Here is a 22,521-nt window from a genome sequence, read left to right as displayed (position 1 = left end):
ACTCAAACGCCGGCGGTGAAAAGATTACTCTCACTAAGTACGGTCGACATTTCGCGTCTGCCATGAGCATTTGAGAACGCACGGTAACTCTCAACGCACACCGCAGCTTCCCACACGCACTGATTCAGGACACGCTTTCTAAACAATGCTTCGAATCTTTTCGTGAACAAAACTTTTTTCAAATGCGTTTTGCTTCTAAAAAATCCGTTACTTGGTCTCATATCTCTACGCAGCGTCGTCATTCTCCTCTTTCCGAGGCCTTTGACATCCCTACACCGCACCTGCGTCAACCTCTCCAGACGCCAGCGGCATGGAAGAGTACAGAGAGGCGCCAGTCACCTGGCCTGGAAGCTTGCTGTTTTCGTCTGCTGAAAGAGGCAGGGAAGCGGGTAGATTCATTTCGTCGTGGATATAAAACAACTTGTCATTTTCTTTCTTAGAAGACTGCGCCAGTCCGTCCCCCGAGGAAGCTGCAGACGCAGCGACTGTCGCAGGGACACCGGCCGAGGCAGCTATAGAGGCAGAAGGAGAACGAACAGGAGAGACAGCAGATGCGGGAGGCGGCGGAAAGGGAGAGGGAGACTCTGAGAGAGAAGAGTCAGGAAAAGAACAAGGAACTGTCGAAGACTCGTACCCAGGGTGCGGATACGGAACGGGCGTTGCTTCGTCGTCCATCAAGCCAGCGAGGCCTTCAGCCACGCCGTCTGCGAAAGCGCCTAAACCACCCGACAGCAGGCTGATTCCCTGAGGAAGGAACAGAGAGATGAATTCAGAGTTCTGCAAGAAGGGAACAGGCCATCGATTCTAATGGGTGCACAGTATGGCAAATGTGCAGACAATTCCTTGAGATGACAAAGGAATACACAACCATATCATCGGGCATCCACGCATCCGGATTTACAATTACATATATTTATGTTTATATATATATATGTACCTAGCTGTATATACGTAGTTATACACGGAAAAAAGTTTTTGCATATACACAGACATGAAAGGTGGTGAGAGACTAAAAAAACAAATCTGACTTGAGATCGTTGAAATCCTGCAGTTTTCTTCCACCTCCGGTGTCCGTCGGCATAACAGCTTCTTACCGAGGTGAGAGCGCGATCGAGACGAGAGGTGACCGTTGGACCTTCCTGAGGAAAGACAAGTCAAACTCATGAAGCACACAAAGTTTCGTACAGATTCGTCAACAGCACGCGTGGTTTGAGATAAAAAGACTCCCATTTCATTCTCTGTCCCAAACAGAAGGCGTTTTCGTTTCGGGTAGGCATTCGGTTGTGGCAAGCGCGGATGCACGTTTGTCAGGGACAGTCTCCCCCAGCTGCAGAGGGAGACAGTTCTTGTGAGGTCTCTTCTAATCCGTGAGTTGTCCGCTGGTTTTTATTCCTTCTGTGGAACGTGTCCGCCCTTTCCGTCCATCTGTGTCGCGTATGCCTCTCGCCTGCCTCCTCCGTTTGTCTTTTCCCTCCCTTCTTCGGCTTCTGCCCGTTTCTCTTGCATCCCAACATCGGAAAGCAGCGACGTCCACCGCAGCTCGCCAGTGACTCGTGATCCACGGTAAGAAACCAGTTTCACGAGAAACTTAATCCTCCCATTGTTGCCCAACTGACACCGACAGAACGGCGAAAGCGAAAGGACGCCAGAGTTTCCTTCGACTCCCTGTGTGTGCGATCCTCCTCTTTCCCCTCATTTCTCACAACGAAACCCAATCCACCATCTCTGCGTTCAGCTGCTTGCTCTCCGTCTCTGCTTGACCAAACGATCTGGAGGCGCCGAGGCGTCCACCGCGACCGAAGACCCAATGCACATCATCATCTTTCCATTCCCTGCCTCAGAATCCTTTCCTTCTTGCCAGTTCCTCGATTCCTAGGCTTCCTGTCCACCGGCATCTTGCCGCTTCTCTCCTCTTCCCATCTGTCTCATTCTGTCGCGACAAACTGTGGTAGGTTTCCTTTCGTGGTCTCCAGCGGGGAGGGAGGAGGGCGTCCGCGCCTACGCACCACGGCGCCAGTCTCAGACTCGGGCTCTTAGTGCGAAGGTAAACGCGGCTCCCGTCTATGCTGCGTTTCTCCAGCGACCTTTCTGAAGAATTTGCTGTGCTCGCTTCTCCCACGGGACGAAACGCCGCTTCTGCGGTCGACTCTTTCGTCTCTCGCTGCAGGCCCTGCACCCGCGGAAACCTCACACAGCGCTGGCAAACGGAGACACCTTGTACCGCCGGGTGTCTCCTCGAGACCAGCAGGAACGGCGCCTGCCCTTTGGCAAAGAGGAGCTCCTGTCAGAATGGGAATTCTCGATTTTCCTCGCGGCGCAAACAAAAGGGCTTGTCTCCCGGTTTCAGATGTCTCCACTCGCCGACACTGTCTCGTCAGTCTCCGCCACCGAGACAGCAACCGTCGCGGCGACCTGAGAGCCCCCAGGCCACGCGGGTCTCGCAGACTCGGAGACTGTCCCTTCGCTCGCCAGAGCTTTGGAAGTCGGTCCTGCTGCTCCTTCCGCTGCATGGACGGAGGCTCCTATCTTCGTCACAGAAACGCCACACGGCCCTACAGCACCCGCACGTCAGGCCTTTCCTGAAAAAAGCCGATAGCTTTCCTTCCGTTATTTATTCACGCCGCTTCTTCAGTTGTCTCTGCTGCTCTCCCAGAACGCCACGACCGACTCCCTCGCGACGCGTTTCTCGCCACTCTGCTCCCGTCTTATCTACAGTCACCGTCTCTTCCTCCTTTGACCCTGACTCTCTCCTGAACACGCCCGTGAGGTCTCCTCTGCTCCCTCCGAATTCACCCGTCTTACCCTTGCCCCTTCCCCCGGACGGATTCCGGCCTGTCCCTGTCTCCGCGCTTTGCCCCTCCACATCTCCCCTCTTTTCTCCCACTTCTCCGCAAAGAGCCTGGGGGCCTTCTCCTTCAGCTGTGATCTTTTCCTCATCGTCCACTCACCTGAGATTCCAAAGAGGGCCGGAGAAACCCACCAAACACCCGCGCCGCTGCCGCGGCTGCAGTGGCGGCCGCCGACGCAACCGCCGAGAGGCCAGTGGTCTCGTCGATCTGCTGAAGCTTCCGCGCGGCGTACTGCATGCTCTCCTGGAGACTCGAGGCTTGCTGCTGGAGACGCAGCAGCCACGGGGGGAGACACCCCACACCGAGGAGGAGACACAGCTGATCTGCAAAGTTCAGGCAGTTCCTGCATGCACATGAAAGAGGCACATGCCCGTCGAGGAGACTCCCTGTTACCGATGAGGACAGCGGATCCCTACGTTACCGTAAACTGCGTTTGTCTCTCCTGCCAGAGGTCCTGTCACCCTCGCCAAGAGTCGCCACAGCGCCTCGAGGTCGAAGCTGCTCGACTGCGGAAAAAAAGAACTTGAAATCGCTAGACGACGGCTGAGGCCAATCGAGATACACGCGCATACAGAGAATAGGCGAGAGCAGAAAGAAAAGAGATCCTTCATTTACTTGGGGTCACACGCACAGACGATGTAGGCCTGGATAAAAAGGGAAGGGCACGAGTGTGAGAAAGAGCAAAGTGTGACAGATGCCGGTCTCGGGGTCTTCTCTCTCCTGAATGCAGTTGACACTGCATCACATGTAACTGTTTTATCCACCACCCACCGGTTCTGCACAGAATTGCTTTTAACACCGCGCAGCAAGCCAGAGCATACCACTGAGGTACGATTTGAAGTGGCGCGAGTCCGCAGCAGTGAGCAGAAAGGCGCACGGAGCCAAGACGGAAGCTGCTCGAACAAAGCCTTCGAGTAGTGTGAAAGAAAAGACAGACGAACAACGGCAAGAACAGGAGAGGGGCTCCGCGTGGACGGCGGAGCGAAATAGGAGGCAGAAAAGAAATCCCAAAGAGCGTCCTCGATAAACCAGGGGAGAAAACGATCAAATGAGAAGGCGGCGGCGAGGGCTGCTTCGGAGGCCCACGAAGGGAGAGACAGATGAGAGGAAAACATTGGAGATCAGAGTCAGTAAGCGCATGTGCATGCAGAGAAAGGCAACGAGGCCTACCTCGTCAGAATGTTGTATTTTTCACCTGGCCATTCGTCTTTCAGTGCCTCAATGAGAGCCATGAACTCTTCGTGTGCCAGAGTCGTCTGCCTGAGGCATTGACACGAAAAAGAAGAAAGCCGATGACTGTAGAAGCAACGACACGAGAAAAACTCGGCGCCATCACCTCGTGCGAGAGCATCCAAAGAGCTCGAATTTTTAAACCAAAGGTCACACCGTTCCAAGAAGAGGATTTTTCTGACACAGAGCCTACGAAGGCGGCTATGCAAAGTGGTACGCGGGAACCCTTGGCTTAACAAACGGCTTTCTGCAATTGCTGAGAACAACATTTCGCCTCGATCTCAGCTGCGTAGCATGCGGTTGCACATCCGGACTGTCGCCAGCTCCGCAGGAATTTGCAGACAGCAGTGTAAAGAGCCCTTACCCCATATAAATCGTTTCTCTGTAGATGTGGGCGGGATGGCGACGAGGCCGATTGACGGTGATGCCCGGTGTCTTGTCTGCGCAGAAATAAGGTCTCGCGGCATTTTGTGGTGCCGGCAAGTGAGGTGAACAGCTGCATGTATCCCTTCCAGACCGTCAACCCACCCCGAAGACCAAAGTGAAAACACCGGAGAGAGACACCCCCGCTGGGAATGAAGAGGCCTTATCCAACGGTACTCCATGTGAATACATGCGAAGCCACCCCGCTGCTCTCCTTCCCTGTCAACTGCACACCCGTCTGCCGCTCTCTTTCCGCCAGCCTTCGTTTCTCCAAGAAGTACCCGTTTCACGGTTGTAAACTCCGAGGCACTGGCTAGAAAATTGAACGCGATCCTGTGTCAACAACAAGTAACGTCATTCACTCTCTTAACTCTCTGGGCACATTTGTCTCTGTGAGACCTTGTGCTAAAGGCAGTGACGCCTCCCATACGCTTGGTCTACCGCATTTAGTCCTCTTGTTCTACGGATGCATTTCCGCGATGCCTTCTCTCGCTCCGGTCGAGAGGTCTACTAAACCGTGAAGGGTGAACACGCGAATGTTCACGTTACCACGAAGGCAAGGCTGGAGCCTAACAAAAGTTCTGTTGAGAGACACAGAACCACTAAAAGACGACAACAGGAAACGAAGACGCATGGGAGTGCGACGCGCCAACTCGCCAGTTTCTATTGTTTATAGTTAGTGTACTACGGAGGTATCTTATCCTTCGCTCTTGAAGAGCGTCTCCACATGAAAACGGCAGGCGCGCCTTACCGTAGGTTTGTCCATAACAGTACTCAATTCCGTACACCTCGACTCCTGCGTGAAAAGCGCCTGCGCCGAGAGGCCGCATAACTTTGTTCATGTATTTACTGATTGTCGGATCGAGGTCATACACATGGAGAAACACTGCGTTGGGGGGAGGGCTCTCCGACTGTGTGTCGCCGGCACCATTCGCCGCTTCACTGCTCGGAGGGCCTGAGACTCCAGGCTGGAGGCTCTCGCATGCATGTGTGGGGGAAGCCGATTCCGCCGAGGTGGAAGCGGCGGCGGCGTCGCCAGGTGTCTGCACAGCACTCGCCGCGAGCTGATCCTGTCGTCTTCTCTCCACGGCAGCTGTTCGAATGTCTAAAGCTGAGTAAGAGAGAAGAGGAGGGACGGTGACACTTCGGTCGTCTGCGAGCATCATCTTGGAGAGCACCGAGGGAGAGGCGCGAGCCGCGGCGAGGAGGCGCGAAGAAAAGCCGTCGCAGGAGAGACACTCACGGCATAAACTCGAAAGAGAGGTGGAGACGAACAGAACCTTCAGAGATCAAGGAGCGAATCTTAGCGCGGGAGCCAAGACACAGGGGAACCGAGTTCGTGCTGAAGAAGAGCACGCTGACAGAGACAAGCACGCTGGGTAACATGCGAGTGAAGCAAGACTCCGGAATTCAGCAAGAGGAGGAAGCTTCGCTCCGCGGTCCAGCGGCGAACGTCGAACAGATTCAGCTCCAAGTCGAGTCGGACTTCGAGACTCGAGCGAGGAAGACAACACCTCTGACACAGAAGACGGAATCAGCATGGATGAGCTGGAAGGCGACTAAACGTGCGGCAGAGGAGCGTCCCTCTCCGACCAAAATTTTGAAAAGTCATTTATTGGACCCCTGCAGCGCGGCAGAGGAGGGAAATCTACGCCTGAGGAAGAGAGCGAGTAACATGTTCAGGCGGGTAGGACGCATACATGTTCATCTCCGTTCCTCTCACCGAAAGAATACGGAAGAGGAAACGGGACTTTGGGTCCGCTGAAAAAAACGAATCAAACAGGTGGAGCGTTCTGGGACAGGGCTGGAACTGCATCTGCAGTGCGAATCATTAAGCAATGAAAATCTCTGCATCGAGCAGGTTGTGAAGAAACATTTCTGTCCACGTGCGGGCGAGCAAGCCAGTGACAAAATGGCTTGATTCAAGATATGTGGAGACTGAATCTTTTCCGCCAATGAAAAATCGGTTAGACACAGAGCCAATCCCTCTGGCAACTTGCCGGACGCGTGTGTACACCCCGTCCATTTGGTTGGGCGGTGCACAGATGCGAGCGTTTTTAGCCTATGCTACATGTCTACGCACGAAGACAAAGTCAGGCTCTGGCGCCTCGACCCACAGTTTTAAAAAAAGAGAAAGACGACACAGCGAGTGGACGGAGGAGGGACGGAATGATTTCCGACAGGAAAGAGGAAAGTGTTCCGGGAAAGCCAAACGCTGACGGCGAAAGGTCACGAGACAACGCAGACTTTCCCTTCCGTCAAAGAGGCTGAAGCACGTTCAAGGAACGTGAGCAAGCATGAACGAAAGGTTTAAGCAGGTGAAAGGGTTGGGAAACGCCTCGGAACCATGTATTCCAGTAACTCCAACCTCAATTTCGCGGGCTGAGGCAAAGGTCTACGATGCGACCTCTCACGCGACTTGATCCACGGCCACTGAGCAGTGGAAAGACACCACTGGAAAAGGGGGACATCGAGATAATTCTCTCGGGAAAGACAAATGAGAGTGGGTCAGCTTCTCCCCGCCAACATTTCTAGAAACTTGTAGGACAAACTTGTCATGTTTGAGCTAGAAACGCTGCGGGCAAAGGATGTGACAGCCGGTGCCGCGCAAGTGAAAACGCTGGTTTGACGTTCTCAGAAGCGTCAGAGTGGAGGAGAACATGCTTGCACGACGTTTCAAGTGCCCCTAGAGTCCAAGCAAACCACGTCTTTCTCGGCTGCAACGGAAGAAAAAGATAACGTCAACGCTCTGGGGGCTTTAGGTTCGATTCAAAGACAAAGCTCCCTGTGTCTTCTGTCACCCTTGCTCGCCAAGGGTCCCCTTCGTCGCTGCGCATGTCTCGTCTTATACAGCGGATCGGTTTCATGCGCTGAAGATACCGTAAAAACGCGAAGTCACCTTACTGACTGCTGCTCGCTGAGTTTTTGTGGCCTTCTGGCAAAGGGGATTCTGACGTTTTTTCAGCTACGTGAGTGCATCGTCTCTCGCTAGTAGCCAGACAGCTTTTTCTGCTTATCAACACTAAGTCGACAGGTTGGCATATGGCGTGCCACGGCAACGATTGAGGTGCTGCTGCCTCTTGCTCTGGTATCCTTAAATGCAACGAAATCTGGTTGCCTCACGAGTGTTCCTTAGGCGTACAGACAGCTTCTCTCCAAATCAGTGTTTCTGTAGGGTCAAAAGACCGACGTTGCGACCTGGAACCGGTGCCGTGAAACAGCAGTACTTTTCCTTGCGCACTCGTAGCTTTAGGGAACGGTATCTGTGATGCCAGGCGGGAGGAAGTTGGTCCTGTGGAGAAGGAATCATCAACAACGATGCTTCCAGCGAACAGAGTTTCTGCTCATGAAGAAAAATTGACTTTGATGCATTCACCAGGCTGCTTTGAGAATAGATGCCTGTGTCTGACGCATGCTTAGGAGATGGCCTTTCTGTCACATCCGGTAGCACAGGCTTCAACAGTCTTTGTAAACACGAATCGTTCAGCTCCAACTTCTGAAGGGAGACCGTAAACAGTGGTGCATCAAGTGATTATCCCGTACGGAGTGCCGAACTTGTGGTGGACTATCCTGCATGCGCTGCTGATTCGTTCAGAGCCGCGAAAATTTTCGTAGCAGTGTGGCTGTGTGCTCGTTATGAAGTCATTCTCTGAGAAAACATACAGTATTCGGTTAGTGACTGCGGCTGCGGGTGGTATCGTGCACGCTTCAGCCACGAGGACACTTCGCGCCCAGATTGCCAGTAAAAGTGGCATATTTGTGAAGCGAGTGAATCACGATGAGGGCGAGCGGAAAGAATTGCATTAGGAGATGAGGCAATGTTCACAGCTGATCCTCTCATGGAAGCAAGTGCCGAAATACATCAGTTTCAAACGGGTGTAGGTTTTGGTGAGCTTCGCTTGGCTCTACACCACTCGACACTAAAGTCGCTCCCGCGTCCGGAGGTTGGTCTCCTCCAAACGTGCGTGAACGCACAAAAGAGCAAGAGGTGCCTTTTTCCTTAGGATGCTACTCATCAGTGTGGCAGATTCCTCCCTTTTGAAAAATGCAAGGCGTTCAACAGGACCCCCCGTCCCAGTCGTGTGGATCGGCCGAGACGTCGTCCACAGAAAATCTGCGGAGCAGGCCATCGAGAAGCCTTGACAACAAACGACCTGCAAAAACGGGTGTCATTCTTTTTGATACCTACAAACATGAGGCTGGAGACCCCTCCTCCAGCTATCGCAGGCTTACGTGGGCTCTGAAGCAGCAAGGCTTCCAATGTAGGATCAATGACGTGTCTCTTACTGCTTCCGACCTTAAAGACGTGGGAGCCGTTGTTTTTGGTCAGCCCACGCAGCCCTTCACGGCAGCCGAGTTCGGTATTTTGAAAGCATTTTTTGAAGGCGGTGGAAGCTTGCTTTTTTTGATGGGTGAGGGTGGGGAGACAAGGGCGGGCACGAATGTCAACTACTTTCTGGAGGAGTACGGTATGAGTGTTTGCGCAGACGCCGTCGTCCGTATGACTGTTGCTTCGCCGGTCCACCTCCATCCGAAGGAAGCACTCATCGGGGATGGTGTTTTATGTCGCGATGCCTTGAATAAAGTTCTTGCACGAAATAAGGGAACTGGGTATCCGGGGTCAGCTCAGAAGGACATCTTAGAGAACGGTCCAGCAGCATGTCAGGTCCAGACGAGGACAATACAACTCTTTGACGCGGAAAATGATAATCACGCAGCCGATATCACCGATACTGAGAAAACGCCGTTCATTTTCCCATATGGGGCAACAGTTAGTGTACAGACACCAGCATTTCCCTTCCTTTCCAGTGGCCTGACCGCGTATCCTTCCAGGCGACCACTAGCAGCTGCCTATGTACATCCCAAAGGAGGTCGGCTTGTCGCCCTGGGAAGCTACCGTATCTTCGATGATGATTTCCTTGAGAAGGAGAACAATCCTAATCTGCAGGTGCTGGTCTTTCAGTGGCTCCTTGGCCACCAGGAAGGTGATGACGCGCTACGACCGTCGATTGAAGTGGAAGCTTCACTCGAGGCTTCTCAGCCTGTGCCGGATACCACAAGCCTGTCAGAACGTCCACTGCCTTGCTTCTACGATACTGAAGAAGCCCTGCCGTCGGATTTCCGAAAGTTGTTTGAGGAAACGAAGTTTGCGCTAGATACGTCACGTATAGCGGATGTCAAGCAACTCTATCGACAGCTTGGCGTCAATTATGAGCCCTTGTCTGTTATCAAGCCTGAATTCGTTATACCGTTGCCTCCCCTCCGTCCTGCTGTTCACCCGCCTTTTATGCCAGAATTACCACACCCTCCTTTGGAACTGTTCGATATCGATGCTGAAATTGCTTCCCCCAGGACACGCCTCATACAACTTGCCAATCAGTGCGTCGATGATTCGGACTTAGAAATCCATCTACAACGGGCTGCACAAATCATTCCGGTGCCTCTCTTGCCTGGAGAAGACAAACTGGCTCAGAACAAAAACCGATCAGCGAAGAATATCCTCTGTTCACTCATCTATAGAATCATAGAAATGAAGATAAAAGAGCCAGTTACAGCAGCGGCTATGGATAAACGTGCAAGGGAACATAAAAGGAACGTCGATTAGTGGATTAGGAGCAGGTGGGTCATCGGAGAGTCGCCACGATTGTCAACTATGGGGGTCTGTATGATTTGTCACTGTACGCATGGGTTTGGTTCCGGGCTGTGTGCAAGAAACACTCATGCGTTCCTGATATATTTTGCTCAACTGTTCTGGCCCCGACACCTCGACTGCAAATCAGCCGAGGGAAGACAGAGGAAGCCCCTGGAACGTGTGCTGAGATAAGTTACGCAGGTGGTCGTAGGCAGAGTTCTCACTTTGGTTAGCTGCGCCGAGTCCGGGGTTTTCATGAGTAATGCTTCCGTCCACGATTCAAAATCGGAACAAACCCAAACCTGTGTTGGAACCCGCGTGCTCTAGGCTTCTGTGAACTGTACAGAGCTGAGTCTAATCATATATTCCACTGCTGTATTACCGTGGGTGTCAGTGAACAGGGTGCTGAACCAAAACCTAACACACAGTGGCAGTATCGAGACACAATTCATTTATTTCATTGCACTATATCCCAACCGAAGATTTCGTCTGGTAGTCATTTAGGGAGCTGGAGACTGAGCTGTCGAGACTGAAAGCAGACAAAATCAAAAGCCTCCCTTGAACAGGTGCTGCAGAATGGTTGTCTCCCATCCGCTTGTCAATCTTAGTTATTATCATATCAATCACTTGTCGTCTTCGCCTCGGACGCCAACAATGACATAGCTGCTTGGCATCACAGCATACATTCTCCGGAGGCGGCAGCAGCCTTAATGCCTCTTTTATTCGTACGTTCACAACTTCGAAAATAGAACGCCCCCAAACCATCGGCTGACGAAGGAAGGAGGCATGCTACCGAGAGCGGTCACATGTTGGCGTTCTGTCAACAGTGAGAATGCCTCTAGTTCCCCCTTACATCAGACCTTGCTAAACAAAACTACCGGAGAGAGGCAACGGGCGGAACAGTGCCTTGCCAACCCTCTACTCGACCGACCTTGCACAAATCGCGCGCGCTTTTCTAAAGTGGAACTCTATTGTACCCACACTTCCTATTCTTTTTGCGTGAGCTTGGCAGCCCACAGCCTCAATTCTGAGTGATGTGACGACTGTATCTCGGCGTAGGCGTGGTCTGTTTCTGTAGCTTAGTCACCGGGAGATGTGATGCGAGCACTACCTCCCCGTCCTCCTCAAGCGCAGATTCGATGCTGGAAACGTGATCCAGAAACAAGCGTGGTTTCTTCTTTGACTCGCGCGGGTGATGTGCGAAATTGTTGGCTTCCGGTTTCCGTCGCTTGAGTGTTGTTGGCGGCTGTGCGTTAGGTCTGTAGAAATTGTCAGCCACGGGCCTGGCTTGTCCCAACAGCGGTGCTCGGATCTGTTAGCCGTGCGTTGCGGTTCCATTATTGAACGACATGACGCGAACCAGCCATCTGGACACACATTTGTTCGTTTGCACCCTTTTGGTCGCTTTTTCATAGACTTTAAAAGCATGTGGTTGAGAGTCCTGTCCGCACACATATTCAAGTAAGCTAATATGCATGGGACGCGTCAGGGTAGCAAACATTTTATTCTGAACGTACCGAACCAGTTTTTCACACTCTACCGTATACCATGATCGAAAAATAGGCTTAAAGATTCAATTCGATGAATGCAATTTTACGAAAGGGTCCGCTGCTCGGCAGCTGACTCGTCTACCATGAGATGTCAATTGAAAACGGTGATCACTACACACAGCTGGCTTCGGCGACCCAGCTGAGGCGACGTCGATTGCCCTTCTTGCCTTTCTTGGAAAACAATAAACAGCACTGTTTCCATCGATCAAGTGACTAAATACGGGACAACAATGTTGTATTGAGTTTATGTATACCACTGCGATCTCTGCTCTGTGTAACGGATTTCTCTGCGTACCAATATCTGCGTTTTCCAACAGGCTTGAGTCCGCACTTCTACAAAGCACATGCAAACCAGTCGTCGGGACGGCTGTTTCTGAGAACCTCAACAAGAAGTTTCTCAGAGAGTTTTCAACTATGGTGAAGTCTGTCGCTTTGCTTGTCCTATTCCACATGGCCGTTACGGTGCCGGTGAATACCCTAGCAGGGGAAGGGAGCGGCGTAATTCCTTCTGATCCGTGTGACCCCTCAGCAGACTCCTCTTCCGCCAGAAACTGCAAGACGCCTGCTAGAGATCCGACAAAGCCTTGGCGTATTTCTCCCAGCGAAGCTTCATCGGAAGAACACCAGAAGGATGAGGACGGGTCGCGAGACAAGCACGCACATGACAAGGAAACGAGACACACGTCGTCGACAAAATCTCATGCCGGTGATCTATCTTACGCCTACGATGCTTCGGCAAAGCCTCTCGGAGGACAGCACCCGGATGGTTCAGGTCCATATCCACTTTACTACACCTCTTATCATTTGTTCGCACCGTCGCCAGCAGAAGCAAAGAATCCTGGAATGGAATATTTCGGCGAACCGCCGGACAGTACAGACCCAGCATACTACGGGCTTTACCAAGACCTGGCCAGAGATGTGTTTTCGAGGCAATCTGCGCAGTCGCGCACGCCGGATGATACCCGGGCCGACACGCACGTGAAGCCAGGTGGCCGCCACAGACGCCTGAGGCATTTGCAAGGGTTAGAAGAGGATGACGATCTGTATTTCATGTAGTTTCCCTGCGACGAGAGGCGTTCAGAGCGACTAAAGTGTGCGCCGCACAAAGCATAAGATCGTGTGACGGGTCGTGCCTTCTTGACACCAAGTGAGATATTTTTAAGGCAGCCCAACCGAACGACACTGGTGTGCCGACAGGCTTCACCCAGAGGGCGTCGCCCAATGCGAAAACCCATAGCCGTTGTTCGCTCTGACAACCTTTGGCGCAACGATGGGCTCCTGCAATTTGTGTTGTTTCCAGACTTTTTTGAGACACTCCGCTCATATACCACTGGCATGCTAAATTTTTCCCAAGTGTACAATCACGGTTGCTCGATGCGCAGTTCTGGGAAGGAAATAACTCCCATTTGATGCTCGCACCTGTAACTTAACTAGTCAATCAACTCCCACGGCTCCACGCAATGTTTTAGAAAGCGCTGTTACCTGGTTGTTGGTGAGAGATGCTGTGTAAGAATTGGGAGGAATCAAGGAATTCGCGTAATATGCTAAACTCGCGAGCAGGGTTGCGATTCCGCAGCACCACGATCCTATACGGACAGCTACACCGGCACCATTTTATTGCCAAACATCAGCTGAAAAAGATCGTTCAGCGTCTGTCGTATTCTTGTGTAACATAATTCACATGACTCGATGACATATCACTCGGAACCGACTACATATGCAACGAGAATGACTGCCTCAGCGCATTCATTGAGGCAAACATACAGGTGAAACAGCTACAGTCACCATGTTAGCGAAATTTGTCGTTGGCGAAGATTGAAGCTTGTTAACAGTAATTGTATCGGCAAAAACGCAGTAGAGTGTGGGTACCCACATGTACCAAGCGTTAAGTGGCTGCGGGTGCTGCGTTGTTAGCAATCAAGCGAAAACACGGTCGGGCATTCTGTGTTTCCTAACTGGCGATGGCGATATCACCAAAAGGCTTGTTTCATGAGTTGTATCATGCAATATGCTGTTATCCGTCGTTAGGTCATTATACGCGTTTTCAAAATTGTCACAGCAACAACCATTCTTTAGGCGGCTTGGGAGTGCGTAGACACTTGCCTCACTAAACACTCTATCAGATAATGTTTCTGCAAGCGACGAGTAGAACAAGTTGACACTAAAACTCTAGCATCTTCGTCTGGCGGTACAAAAGAGCAGCTTGTTTCTCCTCCATTCACGTTTCTCGCCTGAGACTTTTCGTTGAGCTTTCAAACGCTTGGGAGTACACGCGAGTTTGGAAACAACACCGTAGCCTGCAGTACCACCCTATGTGTACTGCTACCATACCCAAGAACACCATTCATTGGCACCGTCACTGAGTTCATGCCGTCGCCTCATCATCGCCCCCACCCTTTATATGAAAAGTTAAATAGTCGCACTAGGACATCGGCTTGTTTGTTACCACAAACCAAAGCTTATCTTGAGCCCCTGTCAAACATCCAGTTTTTTTCTTGTCCCCCAGGTGTGCCGCGTGCCACTTGCGACAGTAGCTTTCAAAAGGCATGCAGTGTCAATTGAGAAAAACTCTACATTTATTATTCATCTACAGAATCAACTGCTGTGTTTCACGGCTGACTTTCCGTCTCCGTACGTCCTCAGGGCAAGTACTCGTAGGGTGTACTCACCCCTGACGACATCTAGCCCTGCAGAGGGCACGGGAGAGAGTCTCTGCGTCCCCAAGAGCTCCCACAGGACCTGTTGTTTCGTTTTTAGAACAGTATCTCGGCGTTGTCCCCCTCATTCGTTTTCAAGCTCAACTACACGTCTGATATCGACGTGGAAGCCGAAGCGCCGCATTTCGAGTACGAGCTTGGTAATTTTCTCGTTCAATGCGATGATTCGCTCCTTAACATCTTGCATTTCCACTTCTTGCAGCGGTGAAGGCTCCGCTCCGGCGTTCTTTTGAATATCCGCAAGTTTCTCCTTCAGATTATCGACTTCCTCGAGGGCGACGCCTAGCTCGTCGTCCATGAATACCCTGAGGTCGGACTTGACCTCCTCCTTCGCAGTTTCAACCTGACTCTGTGCAAACTGCAGATCGTCTGCTTCCTGAGATCCTGGTATGACAGCCTCCAAAGCCCTTGTCAGTGTCTCTTTCGATGCCTTGACCAACTGGAGTCGCGCCTTCAGCGACTCGATGTGGTCAGGCGTATCCAGGGGGGCTACGTCGCCTCCCCTGCCTTTGATCTGGCCCAAGAGCTGCGTCGTTTTCTGTTGCAGAAGTTCGACTTTTTGTCGCGAGATCAGAACGTCAATCGGCGCGAACGGACCCTCCTCAATAGGTTTCTCGGCTTCGGCCTTCAGCTGCTTGCCGAGGTGGGCGTACACATCTATCAGTTGGCGCATGCTCAACTTCAGCGTTCCGTCGTCTTGAATGTCAATGTATTCAGGCATACGAGACGCGGTGTGCTTCAGGAAACGCCACAGCGCCTTGACTTCATCTAGGATTCCATCCTGGGTAGCTTTGTAGGCGGAAAGGTGCGTAAAGTCGTTGAACGCGGACGCGACGGTCTTTAGGTAGTAGTACTGCTCAGTCACATTTTGGATCTTCTGGGCCATCGGAGAAAGCTCAGGTAGGCGTCCGGCGTCCACGAGGATGGCGGCTTCCTTCGCGGCCAAGCTATGCTCGTCCTCAGGATCTGTCTCTTCTTCAGCATGCTTCAGCTCGTTCACCACAAAGACAAGATCGACTATCGGGGCGGACGCCGACAAATAACGGTTCTCTTCATCGACAATGTTCTGAAGATACTCCTCTGAGACCACAGCCCAAACAAGGGAGACCCAGAAAACACCACGCGCAACTACTTGGCGCCAAGACGAGCAGAAGCGACACTCCAAACCTGAAACCTGTCGGCAAGGCCCCGGTACCGCGACGTAAGGAAAAATGACTCAAGCCGACTTGAGTGTCTCGCATGGCTGCACTCATAGGGAGTCTAGAAGGGATATCACACTGAATTAAAGAAAACGGAGCAACTCCAGGTTCGCCTTTCGCGAGCGTGTTCGCCTAGATGTGTGCCGGACACTGTTGAGTTGTAACGGAAAGAGGGGCCTACGTTGCAGTAAAGTACTCCACATGATGCAATACACGATGCTCGAGATATGTATATACGTAAAGACATAAACAGACACACATATATATCTATATATCAAACAACCGCGAATATATATATATATATATATCTACGCATGCATGCTTGATGACTGCATATTCATGATTGAGCCCAGACTGTCCCAAGGCTCGGGTTCCCTTTTCTTGCCTACCTTTTTTCTCGCGGAACATCTTGCGCCACTTGTATCTCTGAAGACCGACGACTGGTCCAGCAATGACGAGAGTCAGCAGCGCCGCCAGGGCGAATCCGGTGCCGGTGAGGGCGAGCCCATCAGGCGGCAAGATTTCCTGCAGACAGTTCCAAAAGCACACACGCGCGACCTTTGATTTACAGAGGGGTCTCTAAAGGATGCATACTGGCGTCAATAATGCGGGTCCCCTGAACTCTTCAGACCCCTCGAGAAGCCTCAGCGCCCCGCAGAGAGGCGAACTAGCTTTCGACCCTCTCTGCGCCTTATGAGTTTTCAACACACACCAAGATGCACTGTCAAATACACACTGGCGTTTTCCGGATGAAGACACGCCGCGAGTGAAATCTGGCATGTGTGTTTTTGGAGAGATTCACCAAACCAACATCGCCGTTGGGAGAGATCATAAAACCTCTCGATGATGGGTGTCTGTGTCTGCTCCTGCAAGGGTAACACGAGCGGCTCTCTGAGAATCCGCAAGCGCCGCTCCCCGTGTATTCGACCCAGAAGGGCACCGTATCACGCGTTCACATGGATGTCCTGAAATGTGGAAAGTCCTCGGTCTACGAATGCACGCCCATCTCCGCCTAATTCTGGGACAAGAAAAGCGTTCATCCCGGCAGTAAACAGATTGCGGGCCAACGAGAATCCGATCTGCTTATTTGGTTTACAGTCAACCACTCATATACACGCATCCAAGATACATCTATCTACCGCAAGAGTTCAGTCTCCTTGGAGAACTGGACACCATTGTTGGACTCAGTCTCTCCCTCGTCGGCGAAAGATGGAGTGAGATGAAAGTGTGGGCATGGGATTCCACAGCCTGCAGCAAGGCCCAAGGCAGCCAATTCTCAGGAAGACTGCTGCATACTCCCAGGGGTCTGCAGGGTTTCTCATGATCTTGCTTTCTACGTTTCGATAAAGGCGAATCACTCACAAGAGCTGAGTTGACGGACGACAGAAGGTGGCTGACGATGGCCAGGGAGTACGAAGCTGCGGCAACACCTGAGAAAATTCCGACTTTCTTGAAGGTGTTCCGCAGCAAAGGGCGCTCGTCCATGATTTCATCTGCGAAGAAAGCTCACCAAAGAAGGCCTCGCTACAGTCTCTTCGATTCGGGTGCGGCATGCTCCTCTTTCACTGGACTGTGGGTGTCGTCCCTGCTCGACGACCCCGCAAGCCACTCGTCACGGCAGCAACCCGTTAGCTTCTTTATTGCTCCCCAACTACATGTGTGTATCTCTGTGCAGACACGTACATATGGCACATCAATATTTGCATGCATATGTTTCTCTCTGTGAACAGAGACATGTCTCCTTTTAGTGTCACCATTCGCAGAGTGATCGACAAACTCATGCGGCGAACCAGCCGCTTCGCACGTGCATTTTTGCAGGGTCAAATTCGCATCTAGTGTGCTCGGTAGGAAATGTACACACTCGAGCGCAGCTGAGCTTTCACGCATGCCTAGCTTGTTCCCCAGTACCTGTTACTTTGACTCGACCGTCTGCTTGACTCTTTTTTTGAGCGACAAAACGGACTGAAGCTGTGGCTGGAAGGCACAAGCCGCTATTTGCAGTTCTTCGTTGCAGTTCAGACTGAGCTGTACACGGTCTGCTTGCTCAGAGCAGACACCGGTTCGTGTGTCACCTTTTCGGTTTTTTCGGCTCAACAAGTTCGCAGAGGAGAAACCAACTGTTTGGTAGGGGAAAAATACTCACTAAGAGCGGCCAGCTTCGCGTCGACATCGTCGCATTTCAGCTCCACCTGACTCTGCTTGTCAATTCTTCGAAGCGTGCAGACTTTGTTCAGCAGTTTGTGTCGAATGATCGCCGCCTCCAGACTGCAAAGTGCATACACCCGGAGATCCACTTTTACTTGTATTGAAATCCAGGGAGAAAAGCGACGAGTCCCTCGTGTGCGAATGACATTGCCCTCGCATGCGAGGATTGAACTGCGTCATGCAAAAGGGCAAAGTGCCGTATTTGGCTGATTCCAAATAACACAGCCGAGACGAAGTAGACAGAACCCGGAAAGGCTGCTGAAGAAGTCAAGCGATCTAGACAATCTAGATTTTCAAAAAGGCAAACCGTGCGCCGCAGCGGTTGCTGGCTCGATGGCATGACCGACCATAGAGATCGTCTGCCGGGGGTAAAATCTTCAAACGACAGAAAAGACACGCGGCTTTTGTCTGTGGTTTGCACATGCAGTGGGTTCAGTGCCCAAATAGCATCACACATGCGACACAAGCAAAAAGCCTTGAAGGCGCCTACACAGAGTATCCAAACGCAGTCAGGCGAGGGGCGTCTCGCAGATTTGATCGGAGCCAAAGCGAGAGACGAACTAAAGGACGTACTGCTCGTATTTGTTGTTGTCAATTTTTATGTATCCCATGAAGGGAACCACGTCCATATTCTGCTGCTTGAAAATGCCTTCTTTAGGAGTACGCGTCACTTTCAGGGTCGCCTGCAACACATAAAGATGCTTCTTCTTTGTGTCAGCAGACGGAGAGACGAAAGCACGATGAACCATCACGCGCGCCTGCCAGGGTCCCTCCTTGTAATCTGCAGACAAACGTGGAGAGAAAAGCCAAGACACCATGACCGCGGGAGTCACACGACGAACTCGTTCCGGGGAGAAAGCCTACACTGGCGTTTCGATTTTTGACACGAAGTCCTCAATTAAGCGTATCTTTTCTTTGAAAAGACCATTCGCACCCTTCGGGTAAAACCAAACCTCCATTTCGCGTTAACAAATCATGCAAGAGGGGCGAACCGTATCGTGGTAGAGACGCGAACGAGGGCGAGAGAAAGGAAAGAGGGGAGAGGCGCCTGTGGCACATGAGAGAGACGAAGTCGCCGAGACGAAAGAAACGGTAACGAAAAAGGCGAGAGGCAAGGGCAAGCGACAGAGACGAAGAGAAACAGGAGGCGACCAGAGCGACGAAAAGGGGAGAGCTTGAATTCGTGAACAATCATGGAAGCATATCGCTGAAAAGAAATTGGGGCTCTCGGAAGCGTTGGGATATAAAGCGGCAACCTCACCAGGAACTGCAACTGGCCATCCGCGAAGCAGTTGAAGCCGAGAGTTTTTCTTCATGCAAATCGCTGTTCCTCGGAAGGTCGTGAATTCTTCCTCTGCAAACAACGGAAATCGATCCAGAGGCGTTTTAGCCGCCAACACATTCGCCTGCCCTCGTTCTTAAGAATAAGCGTTCAGGCACAGACAAGGGCAACGACAAAACTCGTCTTCCAGTTGCTGGACTGATGAATGTACACACGTCTGTGAACTGTAAGCACCCATGCACAAAAACACACATATAAGACCGAAAAGGTAAACCCATATGCATATATATATGTATATATATAGATATATAGGGAGATAGAGGTATTTATGTAAATCAATGTAAATATCTGCGGTTCAACAGGTATATTCAGACGAATACACATGATGTTAGATTGCAGAAACTTTTGCAGAGTTGTCACCTGTCAGATGGCACACGGTTTCTTGTGGAGGCAACTGAGGGAAGACGCTTGCGTTGCGAGAGAAGGAAGCCCGTGATTCGCGGAAATCGCTCCCCAGGAGAGACACCGCAAGCAAAACGAGTTACATTTTCTTTCCACGCATACCCGTTGGAAAGTGGTTTGTCCACATAAAGGGATTCAACGACTTCAAATTGTATTCGCCAGCAAGTTCCTTGTGAAAGGAAACCGCAGATGGGCTGTGGAGGTTGAAGGTGGCGTACGCGTGTCCATCGTTTTTCCGGTAAACGCGATTGAACGAGAGCAGCATGGCTCGTTGGGCTGAAACAGACGCACGCACGGAAAGGGAAAGAAGCGAGAAACATCAGGCAAGAGAAGCCGCCGCCACAATTCATGTCGGGTTCCAAGCGTGGGAATGCGATGTATTTGGTAGGACAACTGGAGGTGCAGAGCACAGCGAAACAATTTCTCTCCATGATTCTCCCTATTTCACCTCGTTGGGGGAAAGCACAGTCCGACCCCTAGGCTGAACTGTCAGCGTCAAGCGTCCCGCTGTCTTAATTTTTGTTTGGACTGTGACCTTTTCCAGCCCAGACCTCCAGTTCTTACGAGTCGACCCTCCCTTCTCGTTGAAACCGATCAGTTAACTTTTTTTGCTTCTTCGTGTTTCTGTGCGGCGAGATGCCTGCGCAATCTGCACCCAAGATGCCCCCATCGAGGCCTCCTCGCCACGCCAGCTTATCTTGCATGTTGCGGCCCCGTTCTTATGCCTCCAGGCTCTTTCCAGTTGCCTGCTTGTCCACGACAGCCTCGAGCATCGCCTACAGTCTTTGCAGATTGCGCCGCCTTGAGGGTGCGAGTTATCCAACTTGACAGGTGTGTCATCGGCGAACACGACGCTTGTTCGAAGTTTCTTCATTCCGTGGGTGTAATTCGCTTGCAGCCTCTGCTGCATTTCTCTGTCGACTGCAGACACGGGCGAAATTGTATGTTCCTGAAAGGCGAGAGAGGCACACATCGTTGGCGAATGAGGGAGGGACAACGTACACACACATGCGGGTGGGAAGAGCCTGAGGAGATACAGAGACCGGAAGAAGAGATGCCGACAGCCAAGACGGAACTCAGCTTCTCAGGGATGACCCGCAGACACGCGCTCCACAGACACGACTGGACAGTTCGATTTGTCGACTGCGCGCACTGCTCGCCGGACAGAAGGCGTCGTCCAGTCTTCTTGCTGCCTAGAGGTTTCGAATTTCGTATCACCTGAATAACAGCCCTTTTCCCGACTGAGTCAAATGAGACACCTCTAGCGATACTTCCCGTGGACATGTTCTCGTATATTCATTGCAGGTGTCTGCAAAGTGGATGCTATTGCTCGGGTTTTTGTCCATTTCTCTCAGACGAATGTGACTTACCTGCATTGTGACGTTCGCAATTTGGAAAGGCAGGTGGCTACTAAGTACTTCAACGTCCGAAGGCTGCGCTGCGAGAAGGACGGTCGTTTCTGGAGAGAGGCGTTTCCAGTTGATGTATTCTTTCTTCTTAATGCTGGGAAGCTTCGCTCGGATCAGGGACAAGCGTTTTTCTTCCTCCTCGTCTCTTCGAGCCTGCTCTTCCTTTTTCTTCTGTTCTTCGGACCTGGATTCCCTTTTCGCCAGGCTGAACTCTACGGATTCCGTCAGCACGAGTAGAAAAAGAGCGGAAAGAAGCGCGCCGACCACGAGCTTCCCCCCTCCACCGCTCACGGCGGAGGCACACGTCGTGCGTCCTCTTGTCGCCATGTTGAGAGGCGCCACCTCGCCTCAGAATAGTCCGTGAACGACGGGAAAGAAACGCGGTAACAGACACATGCCCCTCTGAAGATCTCTATCTGCAGCGTAACTATTTCGAAAACGACGGAACCTCTTTGTTCCACACTGCCAGGCTAAGGCAGCAAACGCGGGGGCCCCGACCGCGCTGTTACTCGCACGCCGCCGTCGAGCAAGACCACAAATCACTGAGCGTGAGACTAGCAAGGACGAGCGATCCGGGACGCGACCTGCCAGACAGGACGGCAAAGGCCAGTGAAAAGAAGAAAACGGCAATGTTTTACGGGGGGAATGAGCAGACGAATCTCCAACATGCAGTGTGACGGGTCGCCGGGCTACCCAACGAAACTGATGTCCACACTTATCGACACCGGGGGTCCTTACACACGGCTAACGAACTGGAAAACGCTGTGGAGAAGCGGGTTTCTCTCGAAAGTAGTCGAGTGATGTAACAGAGGAAAATCAAGGAGGCGCGGCGCTTCGGATCGACGAACGGTATATAACGCTTGCGACTCTTTTCCCGACTAGAGGGGTCACAGGTCGTTGCACTTGAACTTGCGGGTAACTGAGCCACGGGAAAAAGTATGAAATCGAGGGCGGCGAACAAAGTGTCAAACTGTACAAGAACGAAGCGTGCTGTCGAACTTTTCCGGCTGCGGGCCCGGGTGCAAGTCTCGGATTCTTTTCTCAGAAGATTTAACCCACTGGCCCGAGAGGGGTCAAAGTCTGCCGCGCGCAGTGCCTTAATAGCCTGGGTTGACTCACCCACTCCATCCACAGCAGCGAGACGCAGCACGCCAGCTCGCGACGTGGGCTACGGCGGGCGGAAAAAACGAAACACTGGAATCTTGTTCGGGAATCCCAACTCTGGAGGAGTGCTTTACACGTTCTTTTCCCCAAGCGAGTAGTATTTTCCAACATGACAAGGTTTCGTGGCCACACATCGGGGTGCATGCAAAAACCGCCGGGTTCCCGTGCTCAGCTTGACCTTCTGCGTTTGGTCGGCCGTCCGTCAAGCCTAAGCACGGAGGCAGCGTGCAAGAAGGTCTTGCGGGTCAACGGTAGCGTTAGACGAGGAAAACAGCAGGGAGGACACATACAGTTTCGCTTCACGGTTGTCAGAGGCATCTACGAGTTCAACTCTTACACGCGGGACCTAAGCCCTCCTCTGTTTCGTTTGCAAAAGATACAACAGCAGCCTCCGACCAG

The 22,521-nt window shown here is 51.9% G+C and overlaps 4 protein-coding genes across 4 annotated transcripts; 2 read left to right on the top strand and 2 right to left on the bottom strand.

Annotated features, from left to right (window-relative positions):
* Window positions 1–123: 123 nt before the first annotated feature.
* TGME49_256780 (hypothetical protein) lies at window positions 124–5,874 on the bottom strand. The gene is made up of 6 exons (XM_018781118.1): window positions 5,254–5,874; window positions 4,444–4,519; window positions 4,020–4,109; window positions 2,949–3,192; window positions 1,095–1,139; window positions 124–744 (listed from the first exon to the last, which is right to left on the bottom strand). The coding sequence occupies exons 1-6, from the start codon at window positions 5,666–5,668 to the stop codon at window positions 271–273; spliced, it is 1,344 nt and encodes a 447-aa protein (XP_018636953.1). The 5' UTR covers window positions 5,669–5,874; the 3' UTR covers window positions 124–270.
* Window positions 5,875–8,547: 2,673 nt separating this feature from the next.
* TGME49_256788 (intraflagellar transport 52 (Protein NGD5) family protein) lies at window positions 8,548–10,107 on the top strand (the record flags this gene model as incomplete). Its single annotated transcript, XM_018781119.1, has 1 exon — window positions 8,548–10,107. The coding sequence occupies one exon, from the start codon at window positions 8,548–8,550 to the stop codon at window positions 10,105–10,107; it is 1,560 nt and encodes a 519-aa protein (XP_018636954.1).
* Window positions 10,108–11,507: 1,400 nt separating this feature from the next.
* On the top strand, window positions 11,508–12,879 carry TGME49_256792 (hypothetical protein). The gene is made up of 2 exons (XM_002364885.2): window positions 11,508–11,595; window positions 12,002–12,879. The coding sequence occupies exons 1-2, from the start codon at window positions 11,561–11,563 to the stop codon at window positions 12,738–12,740; spliced, it is 774 nt and encodes a 257-aa protein (XP_002364926.2). The 5' UTR covers window positions 11,508–11,560; the 3' UTR covers window positions 12,741–12,879.
* A 1,298-nt stretch (window positions 12,880–14,177) lies between these two features.
* TGME49_256800 (hypothetical protein) lies at window positions 14,178–21,285 on the bottom strand (the record flags this gene model as incomplete). The annotated part of the gene is made up of 9 exons (XM_002364886.1): window positions 14,178–15,481; window positions 15,990–16,125; window positions 16,963–17,093; window positions 17,744–17,865; window positions 18,379–18,586; window positions 19,067–19,159; window positions 19,652–19,825; window positions 20,330–20,498; window positions 20,920–21,285. 9 exons carry the CDS (start codon window positions 21,283–21,285, stop codon window positions 14,466–14,468), a joined length of 2,415 nt encoding a protein of 804 aa, XP_002364927.1. The 3' UTR covers window positions 14,178–14,465.
* Between the last annotated feature and the right edge of the window lie 1,236 nt (window positions 21,286–22,521).

Source organism: Toxoplasma gondii, chromosome VIIb, assembly GCF_000006565.2.
Source record: "Toxoplasma gondii ME49 chromosome VIIb, whole genome shotgun sequence".
NCBI lineage: Eukaryota > Apicomplexa > Conoidasida > Eucoccidiorida > Sarcocystidae > Toxoplasma > Toxoplasma gondii.
The sequence above is the reverse complement of the archived record's forward strand: the minus strand, read 5'-3'. Positions and strand labels throughout refer to the sequence as shown.